The 18399-nt window shown below is 34.1% G+C and overlaps 1 protein-coding gene across 1 annotated transcript in view; it reads left to right on the top strand.

The window, feature by feature from the left end:
• Window positions 1-16419, top strand: part of Irsp53 (Insulin receptor substrate 53 kDa) — a 110831-nt gene extending 94412 nt beyond the window's left edge. Inside the window, exons 9-14 of the mRNA XM_083054362.1 lie at window positions 754-994; window positions 3422-3607; window positions 4385-4487; window positions 5384-5630; window positions 7000-7175; window positions 11100-16419. Of these exons, the coding sequence (XP_082910488.1) occupies window positions 754-994; window positions 3422-3607; window positions 4385-4487; window positions 5384-5630; window positions 7000-7175; window positions 11100-13506 (3360 nt within the window). The 3' untranslated portion in view covers window positions 13507-16419. The remainder of the gene's footprint in view (window positions 1-753; window positions 995-3421; window positions 3608-4384; window positions 4488-5383; window positions 5631-6999; window positions 7176-11099) is intronic.
• The last annotated feature ends 1980 nt before the right edge of the window (window positions 16420-18399 follow it).

The following is an 18399-nucleotide window of genomic DNA, read 5'->3' as shown; positions in this document are numbered from 1 at the left end:
TCTTTTATATACTACTTTTATGTACTACTTTTCTTCTTCCTTTATTCTAATTGTAAGCTAAAAATGAAGATGCTTTTATATTTAGATAAAGATAAGATAAAGCAATTACTTCGTCTAAATAACTACTTAGGTAGCAAGCATACGTCATTTTGACGTCGAATATGACGTCATTAGACCTCAAAATGACGTCATTTTGACGTTTGCTACTTGGGTTATTTATTTAGATTTCTTATTTTATACAAATAAACTTCTAAATAAGACTTATTGTTAGAATAACTTAGATATATTCTTAGAATAAAGAAAGAAGTAAAAGAGAAGTATTCTCTTTTATACTATCTAACCTATAACCTAAATATCTTCTTCAAATTATGTATAAACATATTTTGATAAAGATATATACTTAGGTTAGGTTAGATAATATAAAAGAATATTTCTATTCTATTTTATATTTCTTTCTTTATTCTAAGCTAAAGCTGAAAGCTTAATATATATGCTTTTATATATTATTTATTGTTAGATGAGAAGATAAGATGAAGCAATATTACTTCGTCTAAATATCTAGATTTCTTCTCTTATCCAGATAAGAGGAAGCGCTGCTGCTGCTAATATCTCAATTTGGACGATATAAATTTTAACAAATTATACAATATTAATTTACGTGTACAAACAATTAATAAAAGGTGTTATCGCGCGCGCGACGTTAATAAGAATTGTAAATTACAATTTTACATGGCAAAACTTACATCTCGGCAGCAAACATCATTCTGGCCGGAGGATGAGGAGAACGGTGGCTCCGAACTGACGACGATGAGCTCGCAATTGCGAAAGACACGAAGCATGGACAGCTCCTGCCTGGAACTGCGATTGGGTCCATTACCCGGAAATCCGCAGTCGTCCGGCGGCCATCTCGGGCCAATGCCGCATCTTCCCGCTGTCCTTTCCAGAGCAAGGTCCGAGGCCAATCTGCACGCCTCGACATTATCCCTCGGCCCCGGTACGTTGTTGTTCTTGCTCTTTTTCCTTTTCTTTCTTTTTTTTTGACAACAATGATATTGATTTTTGCGCTACGCTATGCGTTTGACACTTTCCTATCCTAACTTTCGTTTTCTTTATATTCGAGAAATTAAGTAAATTGAACTCAATTCTATGTAAATTAATTTTTATTAAATCGTATCAGAGAGAGAACTGAATTAATTTAGTTTAAATTAAATTGTACACTTATATCCGACCAAATATTCTCGTAAGTATACTTTGAATGGTTAAATTACACGCTATTGTAGGAAAATTACAGTTGTACATTTATTAAACATAAATCAGATTTTTTTATTGATGTTTCTTCTTTAATTTGAAGATTAAATATAAATATAAAAAAATTAAGATTTTTATTTAAACTTATAAAATTATCGTTGAACTGCTCGTTTGTTACATCGCATGCGACAGCAACAACGAGCCGTCGAGAGAACGGAAACGATCGAAAAAAAATCGGCGGAATGGAACCAGTCTCAATGACATTTCCGCTCCCTTTTCACGCGTACGAGCGCTCTGTATCGTACTCCGATCGTATAAATTCCAGTTGCGATCAGATTCGGGAGACTCGCGTCGAAACCCGAAGCTCTCGAACGGAGTCAGGTCTCCGCGTGCAATAAAAAACGAAATATGCTTTCGTTTGTGCAATGCGACCCGGGCCCGTATTTCATCATGGCGTCACGCTATCCTAGTCCATTATACCCGTTATTACACGTGCTGCCTCCATGAGGTCCTCTCTGTAAATTTGTTTCTCTTTGACTACGCCAAGTTACATTATCCGCGCAAAGAATGAAATAAAAATCAAACTCGAATAAAAAACAGGGAGTTTAAATTTAAATATAAATGAACGAAAAGTATATATAGGGGAAAAGTGTGCTAAATCATACTCCCTAAAGTAAATATTAAAATTGCAGTAAAACTATCAATGAAATGGCAACGTTTTTTTATTCATTTCAAACTATGATTCTTTGTCAACGATATATGCTAAAACAAATTTATCATTGTTTCATATCGTAAATTAAAAATTATTTAAAGTAGTATTTGATATGATTTACAATACCGATTTGTTAAACTGTACCCATGAGTTTTTAAATCGTACCTTAACAATAAAATTAAAAAATTGTAACAAAAATAAAGTTTCATTTTCTACAAAAGTTCTCAGTCTGCAACAAAATATCTATCTATTAGAATGTCATATTTATAATCATGAATTCTCTTCACAAATTTAACAAAAATACTTTTTATATTATACAAAAATATATAAATAAATATTATCTCAATAATTATAAAATTTAATAATATTTCCTTCAATTGACTATCTAAATATAAAGAAAAAAAACGAATGCCTAAGTAAAAAAATTAATTTAGTAAATCGATATAGGAAAAAGTTAGTGGTACGTTTTATCGAACTTCTATTGTTTTGTCAAATTTATTTGTGAATAAAAAAATAATCTTAAAACATTTTGCCGATTTTTCAACGCTTCCATATACAGTATTAAATAAGATGAAAAAATGCTTTAATAATAAGTTTAATCGCTTATCTTTCTCATTGTCAGTGTAATAGCTTAGACATGGGATGTCGAATCTTACATGAAAATCACAAAATAAATTGATAAACGTCACTCAGGGTATAAATACAGAACAAACTTGCATAGGCGTATAAGCGTATGTATAAGAAATGCGATTGGTTTATTTTCTTATGCATACGTTTATGGACCAATAAATTTTCTTATGTATATGTTTATGCGCTACGCAAGTTTGTCTGTTTATATCAACGGATCAACGGCTTGAGAAGAAAACAAACATTGCGACATTTGAGTGAGGCTAGCTGCGATACAACAGTGTTAACACCTTAAAATATTTTAATTTTGTTTAAGAAATACAGTAGAGGTACGATTTAGCATACTTTTCCCTATATATATAATTTGTATATACATAAATCATTCCGTTATATTTGTTACAACGATGAAATCCTTAATTGATCTCTCGTTATACTTTCGCAAATAATTCAGTACCGAAAATTTTAACAATATACCACTGTGCTTCACATTTAATATCATATATTTGCGTCAAATTAATTTACCATAGCTTTCAGAAATGGTCGCGCATTAATAATACATATACATCGCTGATATTTCTCTCAGGAAAACCTGTCTCTCGTCTATTTCCAATGTCCCTTCGGGAGGAGGAGGGAGTGCGATGCCCATTCCATCCTCCGACATTCACTCTGACCATCGCTATCGTCCGCTGACCTAATTGTCCTGGTTTACCCCGAAACTACCCTCGCATTATCCCGGGCTCATCCTCATTCCCCCCAAACTCACCCTCTTCCCTCTATGTCTCTCCACCTCTCCAGCAGACTCTCGGTCAGTTACACAGCGCTTCTGGTTTTCAGAGGTTCCAGAGACCCCACCCCGACCACGATCCATGGCGCCCCCCACGTCCCGCAGTAGCGGTGGCGGCATCGGAATCGGCGCCGGGGGTTGGGGGGATGCCCCTCTTGCCAGAGCTCTCTTCGCCTACCTTAGTTCGGGAGAAAATCAACTGAGTTTTCTGGAGGGTGATCTCATCGCTCTGATGGGTGAGTTCGATCTTGCGATGTCCGTCGATCCGATACGCATCATTGTTTCGGAACTACAGCGCTTAAGATTGTGTGAGAGGTTGGCGTATAACAAAATCTATAGAGATCACGGAGAATCAACGAGGACTCTATCTTTCAACTTTTTTTTTAGAAAGACAGAGAAAGAGATCGTAAAGAATATTGCTGAATTATAGAATATTTTATTTTGATTTTAATAATAACTAATTATAATTATTTATTAATAATAATAATTATTATATATTAAATAAATTATTGTAATTTCTAATAGTTATTATATGTTAAGAAATAATTGTAATTTATAATAGTTATTTATTTATAATCTAATCATACCGTTACTTACTACACCATAATTAACAGAATTGTTTAATTATAATATTGAGTTATATATTAATATTAATGATATTTTGTATTACGTTACAATAGAAACATTTGATTTAAAAAATTCTATATAGCTGCAATTGGAGGAAACTTAAAAAATTAATAAAAAATAGAAATTCAAGTGAAATATAATAATATGAAAATAAAATATATATGTATGTATAATAATATAATGAATATAATGAATATAATAATAATAATAATATGAACACAATATGAAATATATAAAGATAAATTAATTATTTATTTCCATCTTTTTAATTTTTAAAATTTTTACAATTAAAAAGAAACTTAATTGCAAAACATGTTGATGAGTATGGAGCATAAGTGAATTTTGCGCGTTGCAAATTTGCATATTTTTCATTATTATTTTATCAGGAGACCGTCAGAAGGGATGGCAATTTGGCGAGAATCTCCGCACTCAAAGCTCCGGGTGGTTTCCCTTGGCGTACACCGAAATTATAATCGACGATACTTTGGGGTGAGTAAATCTTACCCAAACCTCAAACTACGATAATGCTGGTATTTCGCATTTATTTACGCTCACACGTTATCAACCCTTTCAATTTGAAATATTTCGCGTTATACAATATCTCGCACTTTAATAAGTACATTAAAAATTTTATCATAAAATTTTTAATACATAATTGATGTTTTGCGTTATCAAATATTATTAACGAACCTTTTAATGCATTTCAGAAAAGTTCTGACACACTTTGAACATTTAAAGTTGTTTTGGATATCCGTTCATTGACAGAATGATTAAATAAGTTTTTAAATGTAAAGTTTCATGGCGTCTATATATTGTGTGGCATGAAAAGTCAATAAGTTTGTTTATTAAGACTCCTGGGTCGCCGCGGTCATGTTAGATTGTGACGTCAGAGGCGAGAAAGCACACGCTGAAAATTCTTAGATGACATTTTTAAAAAGATATTTCGATGAAACACTATTTCAGATGGAGCTTTAGCACACTTTTAAAATCTCAAAACTCAAAAACTATTCTTTTCCCTTGACAGTCAATCAACAATCGTGACATCAACAATCAAAATGATCGTGATATCATACTTTGTCATGCGGAATAACTGTACATGTGCAAAGACCAGACAGACTGGGTCTCATATTACAGTCATTTTACAGCTGTTGATTGATTATAAAGAGAAAAGGATAGTTTGCAAAGTATTTTAAGAGTGTGCTAAAGCCATCTGAAGTGCTGTTTCGTCGAAAATATCTTTTTATTTCAAAATGGCATCTAAAAATTTTTAGCGTGTGTCTTCTCACCTCTGACGTCACAATTCCAACATGGTCGGCGAGAAGTCAAGAGCCTTAATACTCCGGGTTTTCACGTACTTATATATTGTATTATCGAATTTCTCGAAGATCACCGAGTCACGGAACGAGCAACGGTAGGACCCCGGATTTGCAAGCCATTCCGCCGTGCAAACCGCCTCCGTCTCGTCCGCCAGTTACACCAGCCAGTATCGACGAGTCATCCGGGGGTACCACGAGCGCTAACAGCAATTCCGCCAACAACAACAATGTCAACAGCAATAACGGTAGTTGCGTCGGCACGCCGACTAACAATGCGAGTGTTCTGGCAACTCCAACAGCACGTCAATCGAAATCGGTGAGCTAAATTGATTGCAACAATGTACGTTTATTTTTACGCGTCTCTCTCTCTCTAATATACATCAATTTATTCGATTAACTTATTGTTAGTGTTTCACCACATAAATCACAAAACTTTCATTCTCTCCTTTATATTATTTAATAAAAAATTTATAAATATTTTATACTCTTACATAGCAATATTATGTCACATTATTAATTTAAAAAATTAATTATAGTTTATTAATAAAAAAATTAAAAATAATAAATGTTGCTGATAATAGTTGACATTTTCAACTGAGACTGTATATTTTAAACTATACTAGTTTCCAAAAATATATATTTTTTTTTTCATTATTTTAAAACAGACAAGGTGTTTCTTATAAATTTTTTAATGCTAAAAATGATGCCGCAAGCCAATTTTCACCAGCACCATCAGGTTTCCGAAATAATTGAGGTAAGTAATCTGGAAAGTCTGATCAAATATCATGAATAATGTATTGTTTATCTCCTATAAAATGCATTTTTTTTAATTTTAATATCTTATTTTTTAACTATCTTATGAAAGATTAAAGCTGGAAACTACTTCTCATATGCAGATATTCCTGAAGGAAAAAGGTTTTTTGGAAAAAATTATTTTTTCCAAAATTGATTTTATCATTATTTGTTTCTCTTTAGATCGTACAACTTTTTGTCTGGAACATTTCTTCGAAAATGCAATTGTTTCGAAAAATTCAAGATGGGCAATTAAAATGAGATACCCTATATAAAAATATATATTTAGTAGAATCTATCACGAAAAGTTACACTGTGTATGTGTATCGGTAGCTACAAATTATGAGTATAATTACATGATTTCATCATCAGACGGAATATTTGCTATCTCAGCAAAACTCTGTATTTAAATCCTTCCTAACATAACTAAAAAGTAAGATATCAAAATTTGAAAAAATGCATTTTATAGGGGATAAACAATACATTCATGACATTTGATCAGAATTTCTAGATAATGTTAACTTTTTTCACAAAAAAATCTCAAATATCACAAAAAAGCCATTTTTTACACATTAAACCTCTTTGAAAATTTTATGTGCTAGTGAAATTTGGTTTGCGGTATCGTTTTCAGCATCCAAAAATCTATAAAAAACACTTTGTCTGGTTTAAATAATTTTTGGCTGTAAACTAGTGTAATGTTTATAATAAAAGTTGCTGATAATAGTTTCTCTTAACATTTTCGCGACCGAGACTGTACATCTTAAACTATTAATCTGAATTTTAGAATCTGAAATAAGCTTTATTACAAAATGCGTACTTGTATACATTGCAATCCTATAAGATTGAATGGGACAAATGTAAAGGAATACGAAATTGTTTCGTTTGCGGTCCAGATCCGTCCATCAGGTACACTGCCTGCAGTGCTGGCCGGGGGACGCAGAGTGCAACCGCCTGTACCCCCGGTACCACCTCCGGCAATGACGTCTCTCCATAGCAGCAATGATAGCGGCTTTTCCAACGAGCCCCCAGTGCAACCCGACGTCGATTACAGTGATGACGAAGCGTTGAGGTAAGTCGCTAACAGCTACCCATTGCTTTCTTCATTCTTCGTTTACTCATGTTTCTTTCCAACTTTTAGTTAGACTTCTACGTGTTCTATGTAAAGTGTAAGCTATGTAAATTATATCGAGAAAAGTAAGTTTTTGTTTTTTTATATTTATGTGTGTATAAAAAAATCTTTTCGCTGATTTTGTTTGAAAATAATATAAACAAAACAATAATTATAATAATAAAAAAATAATAATTACAGATAAATAAATTATAAGTTGTCTATGTATTCTTGGAAAGAGATTCTTTTTTTAATTCTCGTGTGACCTGTGAATTATTATAATTATTATTAAAAAGAGAATTTACGTAATTTACATAGGCTACAAAGGATAAAAACCGATAATATTTTGAATTTACATGGAACGCAGAAATGATTTTAATGTTAATTCGTAATAATAAAAAAAAACAATAATTGATGAAATATTCTTCTTAACATAGGGGAGACTATTGTACTTAGGGACATATTATATCTTAAGACATGTTAATTATCTTTTTAAAAAACGAGATTTTTGATAGCTCGATTGCATCACTTTCTTTTAGTCATTATTATCTGTTTGCAATTTGAATAATGATATGCTTAGTTATTTAATTTTCATAATTTTATCTTTTCCATAATTTTTTAAAAAATGTTTATAAAATGTTTATAAAATATTTAATATGTTATAAAATTCTTTTATGATATGTGTATTTAATTTTTCAATATACATATTTACAAAAATATAATTTTTCTAACTTTTAAAATTCATTTTTTACATCTTGAGCAAGATTATTATAAATAAATGTGATTTTTAAATTCGGCCAATAGAGCCAAGCACGAAAATTAATTCTAATTTTTCGGAACTGTATCTCTTGGTTTGAGATTATTATAGTTTAAAGATTATTATAGTTAGACATATCTAAGGAGTTTAAGTATATTATCAGGTATCAACAAGTACAACATGCTTTTATTTTCTTTTTTTATTATAATGTTTTAAAATAATGAAAAAAAGAAAAAGAATTAGATTCTAACAAAATTAATGGGAATTAATTATAAGTAATTATATGTAATTATTTATAAGCAGATGTAAATTTTTAGAAAAAGAGTTAAACAAATTTTAAAAATTGAAATAAAACCGCTCTCAAATATTAATATACAGAGTGTCCCATAATTCGCGAACCACCCGTCAGTTGCAGGTAGAGTAGGTTAAACTGAGTAAAAAAGTCCTCTACCATTTTGCGATTTTCTCAATAATTAATGAGAAATAAATTAAAGAAAATCAGCCAATTCGAGCGATGATAAGCGTGCAGCGAGAAGAGACAGCCCACTCGGGGGTTCAGAGTTAGCGCTACTCGTATGTAGTTACTGTCTTTTGTAAAGCGCTCCTCCCCGCTTCATCGCGCGCTTAGCAACCGTGTAACATTATACTGTTTCTTTTCGCCGCATGCTTAGTAACGATATGAAACTGGGCTGTCTTTTCTCGCCGTCGTCACGCGAATTGGCTGATCTTCTTTAATTTATTTCTCATTAATTATTGCGAAAATCGCAAAATGGTAGAGGACTTTTCTATTCAGTTCAACATGCTCTACCTGCAACTGACGGGTGGTTCGCGAATTATGGGACACCCTGTATATGTATATATAGTCTTCCCTATCTCTTGGATATTAATCTTAACATGGTTATATCGCTGTTTTAATCCTTAATTTACATTAAGAATATCATTATTTATTCGCAGAAATCCGATAATGTATAATGTATAATGTATAAACTTATCACTTATTACTTACAATAATATATTTTAGACCCTTTCGATTCTCTGATATTTTTGCTTCCTCAACATTAGACTCTCTGATAATTAGCGGATAAGTGTGCCTTTGCTTTATCCTATTCAGCTTGAAGCTTTATATCATTATAGCTCTGCCATTCTACTCTCTATCAGCTGTCTCTTTGTAATTAGTTACGATTTCAACTCCTCGTTCTCTCGCTCTCCGCACTCAATTCGATTGGTTTGTGATGTTATTGTGAAAAATGAAGGTTCGTGTATGAAGATCGGTAATGAATGCTGTAGATATATGTTTTCCTTTCGGAGGGTTCTGGCAATATCGACAATTAATTAATTATGGTTAAAGCAAAATCTCGAATTGTCATAATCCTTGAGTATGGAGAAGCTTATGTAGAATATATATTATTTAACTTAATGTCAGTTGCTACACGCATGACAGCTAATTTTGCGATATATTATATATATTATTCAAACGGAAAGATTTATCATATTTAAAACTCCTGGATCCTCGCCGCGGCCATGTTAGATTGTGACGTCAGAGGCGAGAAAGCACACGCTGAAAATTCTTAGATGCCATTTTTAAATGAAAAGATATTTCGATGAAACACTACTTCAGATGGCTTTAAGCACACTTTTAAAATAACCTCGAAAACTATTTTTTTCTCTTGACAGTCAATCAACAACCGTAAAATAATCGTGATATCAGACTTTGTCATGCGGAATGACTGCGCATGTGCAAAGACCAGACGGACTGGGCCTTATATTATACAGTCATTTTACATCTTTTGATTATAAAGAGCCAAGGGTAGTTTTCGAGGTATTTTAAGAGTGTGCTAAAGCCATTTGAAGTGCTGTTTCATCGAAATATCTTTTTGTTTCGAAATGCCATCTAAGAATTTTTAGCGTGTGTTTTCTCGCCTCTGACGTCACAATTCCAACATGGTCGGTGAGAAACCAGGAGCCTTAAATATTATTTGGCTTGTTATTAACGCGATAATGTTTTCTATACAATTTTTCAATAGCGACTTAAAAAAATTTACAATAGCAAATTGACATTAATGCATAATAATGCATAATAGCACAATTGGTACCCAAGTAGCAAAGTGACGTCAGAAGACGACATTATGACGTCTATTTTTAGTCATTTTTGGTCTATGACGTCAGTGACTAATAACGTTTATAAGACGTTATTTTTTAGATCAACTAAAGACGTTATTTTGAAGACGTCTTAAGACGTCTTAAATTCGTCCAAATTTAGTTCTTTCATTTATCGCTATGCGACGCGCGATGTACTATCTATCTCGTATTTAAGTTTTAGTCATGGAATTATATAAAGCTGGCAAACAACTGCTATTAAAATTAAAAGTATCATATAAGTACCAAGTACCTCTAACTATAAGGTACACTTGGCAACAGAAGAATGCCTTTTTAATAAATAAATTTACGTATGCGCGTAAATTTATTTGTTAAGGCATTCTTCTGTTGTCAAATATACTTTAAACTTTTATATTCTAATTATCTAATTTATCGAATATGTAATATATTTATTATGTATTTATATATTCGAATGATTTATTCTTACTGGGCTAAAACTGATGCCATGTATTAATTGTTAAAATATCGAAGTTTTGTCAATTTTAAGTATTATATTCCTCATATTATGTCGTCAATAAGAAGTCAGAAAATGACGTCTTGTGGATGTGACATATCGACGTCATTTTCGGGTCTTATAAGACCTAATTAAGACGTCTAATCGGTCTTTTTGTGACCAAAATTTACCGTCATTATGACGTCATTTTGCTACTTGGTAAGATTGGCATACTAAATCTCCTTTGGCACATTTTAATATGAATTCAAATAAGTACGATTTTTATTACCTCATTTCTCTTTTTTTGAACTCTCGCCGCACATCTTCCATCTGGAAAATTAGTTCTGTATTTTCTTCGAAATTGTATCTCTCCTTCTTGTAGATACCGCATGCGCTATCGTGGTCGCTGGAAATAAACCGCCGTGGTGGTGGTTCTCTGCATCTTCACCCCAGCCTCTTTACCTTACTCTCTCTTCCCTCCTTTCCTCGTACCTTGTTTTTTTTTCTTTCTTCTTTATTGACCGCGCCGCGCATACAGACAACGGCGCCGGAAGCCGCGAAGCGGAGGAGATCGTCCATCCCCGAAGGACGAGAAGCAGTCCAAGGACTGGGAGAACGATTCCTGGAAGACAATCCCGCGCGACGAGAAGTCCTGGCAGCTGTATCGCACAGCGATGGATCTATGGGCGGAATCCAAAGCCAATCATCAGACAGGCGAGGACTCGAAGAAGTACTTCGAGATGGAGAACAGCGACTTCGCGCTGGAGAACGGCGATGTAACGAAGAAGAAGAGGAAGAGTAAAAAGACAGCGCAGCAGCCGAACGAGCAGCGACCCAACCCGAATCAGCGGACAAAGATGGCGGATGCATCCGTCACGCATCATCAGCGACGCATCATGGACAAGCGGACGCAGGCAGAGACGGAGGAGGAACTCGAGGAAGACGAAGAGGATTTTGGCATCGAATATCATAATAATAACAATAATAATAATAATAATAATAATAATAATAATAATAATAATAACAAGTTCTACGCAAACAATCAAGAAATCCAACAGGAGCGAAGAGGAGGAAGCAACTTCGAAGCGGATAAGTATGCCAAGTCCTCGAGCTCATCGTCGGAATCTGATGATGAGAGCACCATCACCATCCCGGAACCTGGCCGTAAGGTTGAGCATATTGCGCAGAAACTCGAGCAAACTGCGCAAAAATATGCGCGCGAGCATAGTCCGCCCAAGTTTCTTGAACGCCGCGAGAGGGCAGCAGAGTATAAGAGTCTGGAGAGGGAGACCCGGGAAACGGCTTTGTCGCGTGAACGTCGCGAGAGATCCGTCGCAGAGTATAAGAGCCTGGAACGTAGTCGGGACTCTGGTCAGAAGAACTTGGACAAACGTTCGCGAAACGACGAACGCACGCTTCGGGACGACAAGCACTCGCTCGAGCGAAGTTCTCGCGAGGACAAGCAGAACTTTGGACGCTTAAGAGACGACAAGCAGAGCTTCGAACGTTTGAGAGAAGAGAAGGCCAGTTTTGAACGCGCAAGAGAGGATAAACCGAGCCTCGAACGCTCAAGAGAAGACAAGCAGATCTTTGAACGCTCGAGGGAAGACAAGCAGAGCTTCGATCGCTCGCGAGAGAGCAAACAGAGCTTTCAGCGATCTCGCGAAGAGGCGCAGTCGTACGAACGAAGCCGCGCTCGTTCTAGAAACGACCAAGAACGCGCGTATACGGAGCAACGAAAAGAGATGATGGGTTACGAACGAACGTTCGAGAAAAACCACAACAGGATGGTCGAACGAATGTCCAGTCGACGATTCGAGCGACCTCGACCGCCGTCGCAGGAGGCTCCTGAACGGCCAGTCGGACCCTACCGAGAACGTAGATACTCCGATAAGGAAGAGGCGATTTATGGAGAAACCGGTAGATACGGAGTAGGTTCGCTCGAGAAAGATCGCGGTTATGAGTCAAACTTCGAGACAAAATTGGAAAAATCGAAGGTGATCGAGAGACACGGTTATCACGCGAGTCTTCAGAAGCGAAATGTTGCACCGAGAAGTAGCGAGCGAAGTAACGGCGATACCAATAACAACACACTCAAGATGGAACGAAAATCACCGCGACAGGGCCATATTACCGCTATGGGCCATCTCGCGCAAACCGGCAGAGCCTTCGAAGAACCGAAGAGCCCGAAACTCGTAAAGCGGACCAAATCATTCTGGAAATTCCGTCGGGACTCGGAAGTTCTAGAAGGTATGGCACTCTGGCAACACCGTTCGCTGGTGGACATCCCGAAGATGATCCGAAAGGAACACAAGATGACAGAAAACGAGGAGAAGCAGAGAAACTCTGAAGGCGGTAGCCCGAATTCGAGTTTGGGCAATAGCGAGAGTACCATCACGAATGAACATCGACACGAGGAGCCGAAGCCGGCCGAAAGAAGTCATATACCAGATAAGACGGATTACTTCGATGATTTCCCGACGCCAGCCGAACGGCCCAAGATCACGGAAAGGTCGGCGTATAGAATTCAACAGCAGCCGGAAGAACGTGCATACTTTGTCGGCAATGTGTCGCGAAAGGCCATCATCGAGAAGGAGCGTAAACGCAGTCTCGAGGCGAAGCAAAATATGGTCGTGGCAGAGTTGAAGGAAAACAACGAGAGTAAACGGAACGAGATACTGACGATTGTGATGCACAACAGGAGAAATTATGACGAGGAGGAGGACGCGACGTTGAATTTTAGCGAGACTGAGGCTTCTGATGAGGAATCTACGTACAGCTGCATCGTTGTTAAGGACCAGAGCATACCGGAGAAGACACTGTTGCCGAGAACTAAGCTGAGAAGGGAGTCTGACCGAGATAGGAATACTTGCGGTCCCTGGTACGATCTCTGGGGCATGGATGCATCCGTTAATAAGAAAAAGAGGAAGCAAAAGCAGCAGTAAGACCAACAGGAATGAGCTGATATGAAATGAGATTATTATACAGAAGATATTGAAATTATGAATGTTGAGCTGAAGAAACAAAGATGATAAAGATATTTTTAAGCATAAATAAGAAACATCGAACGAAAAATAGAACATAGAAGAGACTATGTACTGTTTTGTATATATCAGAGATCAGAACATGCAAGATACTCAAATTTTTCTGAGTCAACCTGCTGAAGATGGTCCAAAGGAAGGAAATAATTAAAATAATAAGAGAATTAAGAACAAGTTTATATTGCGCCTACGGCTCTTATTTACCCTTTTCATATCTGATTTTGTATTTAAAGTATCAGATATTGAGTTTATAAATTGTTGCCGCATGTATATGATTGTTATCACATGTTATCAGTTCTACTTCAAACATCTTAAGTTTATCTTATTTATTTTGAATTTTTTGTGAACCACTTCTTCACGAGATTAATTCCGTAAACGATCGACTCCATATTCCACATTTGTATTTGGCGAATCCCTTTCCGCGATACTCTCGTCTTGAACGATTGGCTGTTGATGTTATAGGAGCTTGCAGCATCGTCGAAGAAAACGATCGATACATTTTTGCGACGACATCTAGGCTTATCCCAAAATGGAGTGAACAACCTTACCGGATGATACATCGCCATTGGTCGTGACTTTTGTATTGTTGCTGCACGCGATAGTTTTTTTCTGTTTTGTTTATTGCTGGCATAGTGCAAGGCATTCGCTAGATTATTCGCAATTGTGTTTCAAAGTCTTGTCATGTTTAATTGTTATTAATTGCTTCGAGTGTTTTGAAAACTAGTTTGAAAAATTACACGTATTTCTCTCTCTCTCTCTATATGTAAATTTAGGATTTAAATAAAGGCTTCAATCAAACATGCATAATCAATGAAAAAAAATATTATTTACTTCTATGTATAAAAAATATTAAAAGATACTCCAAACTAAAAGAAATTGTTTCATCGAGCTTTTGAAGAAAGAGAGCACACACACACACACACACAGGTCATTCTTCAAGTTTAAAATTTTTAAGAAGTTGTAGAGTTTAGAATTTCAAAGTCTCTCTGTCGTTCGTGTATGATCATACGTGATCATCCAGTAAGTACGGATACATTCCGAGCTCCGATTAACTGTAAACTTAACACCTTTCAGGACAAACATATTCGCAACTGTGAAGCTGCGAAAGACGAAGACTAACGACCGTTCGGCGCCAGCACTGTCATGAGACAAGTCTTTTCTCTAGGTCACGTGTTTTTCGCGCTAGTAGCGATCGATAAGAGAACGAAGGTGGCTCCCTCTTGTTGAACAAGTTAGAGAAGAAGTTTCTTCGTCGCGCAACTCTTTCTCTCCTCGAGACCAGAATCAACGACTGCCAAACGGTTATCTAATCGCAAATCTAACCGACGCTAACCCTTTCCGTATTTATATATGGCGGGATATGTCTGTATGTATCATACTTTTTTATGATTTCTTTTAAAAGTATTGATGCGCGTCATCTAGAACATGTGCAGCGTTGTATGAAAACAGTTTGTAATCTCACGATGTTAAATAAAACATTCTATAGTGTGAGAAAGAAAGAATTAAAGAATAGCATGATTGTGTGTCGATATTTACTAATAAGAGATTAACTGAAGGGGCTCGAATGAATGGATAATCTTAATAATATTAACGTATTTTCACAGTGTTTAGGCTCCTGGATCCTCGCCGCGGTCATGTTAGATTGTGACGTCAGAGGCGAGAAAGCACACGCTGAAAATTCTTAGATGCCATTTTTAAATGAAAAGATATTTCAATGAAACACTACTTCAGATGGCTTTAAGCACACTTTTAAAATACCTCGAAAACTATTCTTTTCTCTTGACAGTCAATCAACAACCGTAAAATAATCGTGATATCAGACTTTGTCATGCGGAATGACTGCGCATGTGCAAAGACCAGGACTGGGCCTCATATTACAGTCATTTTACACCTTTTGATTATAAAGAGAAAAGGGTAGTTTTCGAGGTATTTTAAGAATGTGCTAAAGCCATTTGAAGTGCTGTTTCATCGAAATATTTTTTTATTTCGAAATTTAAGAATTTGTAATGTGCGTTTTCTCGCCTCTGACGTCACAATTCCAACATAGTCGGCGAGGAGCCAGGAGCCTTAATTGTACGTTAATATAATTCTCTATAATGAATAAAAAGTCCATAGTAAAAATGAATCAAGTCCATCATTTATATAAGGTTCTACATGAATTTATATCTAAGATATAGATCTTATACTAACAACCTTTTATACTGACAAAAAGTGGAAATCTCTTGACAGCTCGTGAAACGAGTGTTAAAGTTAAAAAGAGATTGTTATATACATTTATGCTATTAATATATTAATATATTTAACTCTACTTAATTATACTCTATTTAATGTGTATTTAATACACATTTATTAGTACTGAAAGGGTTAACGTCTGAAAATATCGAATAGATCACGATTTTTTGTATCTAATAACATGCTATTTTGAAGTTTTTAAACGTTTTTCAACATTTTAAGATAGATTTAGTTTAAGATAATATTCTAACGTAATTTAAGCATGAACGAAAAAGAAGACATTGAATTCGAAGAGGAACGCAAGGCGAATTTTAGAGCATCCCTTTTTTTGTAACTTACAATACGATAGTTAAGTATTCAAGGAAGTCTATAAGATGCAGAGATGTTAATATATTACGAGTAATATATTATAATTATACATATACATATAATTATATAAACGATCGTCCGAACCTGATTCCGGCAATTTGGGTTAGATTAGATTAGGTTAAATAAAATTGTTGTAATAAGAATCATGTATACATGCATACACGTTATATATATTATATATTATTGTTATTATAAATACACCAATTTTTTAACGTGCATTTGCAGTCTTATATTGTATTTTTTTTCATTTCCCTTCTGAGTTATGTCATCTTCTGAAAAAATGTCACTTCTATAACGATAAATTGTAATTTTTAAAATGTGTGTCTGCCGCGATTATCAATTTGAATTGGAATTCTGTTCAAGATATTTCGCAGACTTCGAAAAGTTCTTGAAAAAATTCTTTATAAAAATCAGAGAAAATTAAAGAATATATTTCTTTTTATGTGTGTACATAGAACAAACAATTTCTTAAATGGATTTTTCCAATGTTTTTCGTTAAAAATTATTTTAAATGTTTAAAAACCAAAGTATTTCTCGAAAACTCTAACTATATGTATTGACTTCTACCAATACAGTAACGATCAAATAAGACACTTGTTACATATATGTATATATATATATATATATCATTTTTTACCTCGGATTGAATTTTTTTATATTTCCCTCTCTAAAAATGGCATATTATTAACATTGTCTTTTCCGCGATGCTTGGTTGTCTCGCGCGATTTGTGTTGTGTGTTATTCGATTCTATCATCACAAGGGTTAATAGTTATTGACAAAAATAGGCAAAATAGATAAACTTTATATTAGTTATTTTAAAATTAAAATTATTTTTAACATAAAATCAAACAATAGCATGCTTGTGTTGTTCTACTAATATTAAAAAAATTATATTACTTAAATTAATAATAATAACAATAATAACAATAATAATAATAATAATAATAATAAATAATCTATATTTTTATATTATATATTAATATAAAGCGCCTTTTCTCGTTTTGTTACTTCTTCATAAAATTAAGTCACTACAAGTAAAAATTCATAAAATTAAGTCATTACAAGTAAAAATAAAACAATTAATTCCGAATTATTCATTATTTTCGGACATAGTTTAATTCTTTCATGTGTCATTTTGACTTATCAAATAGAAATTTCTATTCTTTTGGCGAGAATTTTCCAGTATGTAATCCTAAAATTAAGCCACCTTCATAATTCTTCCTCGGAATATTTTAGAAGGAAATCCCACGATTCGTCAAAAGATTAGTCCTTTTGTGACTCTTCAACGAAGAAATCCCCATTTGAATATCCATCATCTTTCACAGGTAAGTATTCCCTCGGTTATAATGGCGACCCATTTATTTAAATTAATAGTATCTAATAGCGGCAGTCAATTCGCTTTCACGAACTTTTGTAAGAAGGCAGTCTGGACCCGAACTGTGCTGCCGTTTTCTTGCTATTTCTTTTTTTCCGGCATTTTTTAGACTGCTTAAAATGTTTGAAAAATGTATAAGAGTTTTTATGTGATAATTATCGGAAAATCGAAGATGGCAGCTACGCGAGAATTGAAGTAACAATCGTGAAATATGTAATACATATCATAATCGCGTTCTTATTCCATCTAATTTTTTGAAGCAGGCTTTTTTATTGCTTTTACTTTATAAAAAAATATTAAAAATTATTGTTTATATAAGACAATTTTTGACGATTTTTAAGAAATTCTTTTTGGTATATGATGTCTAACAATAAATCAAGTTTGGTTAATTTTTTGGAATAGTAATAATGTTTTTTAATGTTATTGCTGTTATACGAGGCTAATTCAAATATAAAGCGCAATTTATTTATGTCGTGCTTGTAATTATAAACGTAGGATCAAATATATACCATTTATTGAAATAGTTGAAAGGGAATATCTACAACAAAAGTTTTGTATAATAATCGTTCGTTGAATAGTATTCAGTGTTTGTCAAAATGAGCGAGCATTCATGTTTCTGTATTCATGTTTCTATTGCGCAATGTATAATTAATGATTTTCTTAAATTAATGGAAATTAACAGAAATTTTGCGTAAACCTAGTTTAATTCAAAAGTTCTGCAATAACTCAAATATTGTACAAAATATTTAAAAAAAGTAAACTAAAAGAAACAATTCTTATTAATGCAATCAATCAACAACTTTTATTAAAACTCAAAATA

This window comes from Prenolepis imparis, unplaced genomic scaffold, assembly GCF_030444845.1.
Source record: "Prenolepis imparis isolate NDT839.2.m4 unplaced genomic scaffold, iyPreImpa1.0 SCAF_14, whole genome shotgun sequence".
NCBI lineage: Eukaryota > Metazoa > Arthropoda > Insecta > Hymenoptera > Formicidae > Prenolepis > Prenolepis imparis.
Note: the sequence above shows the minus strand (reverse complement) of the source record. Positions and strands in the feature narration are given on the sequence as shown.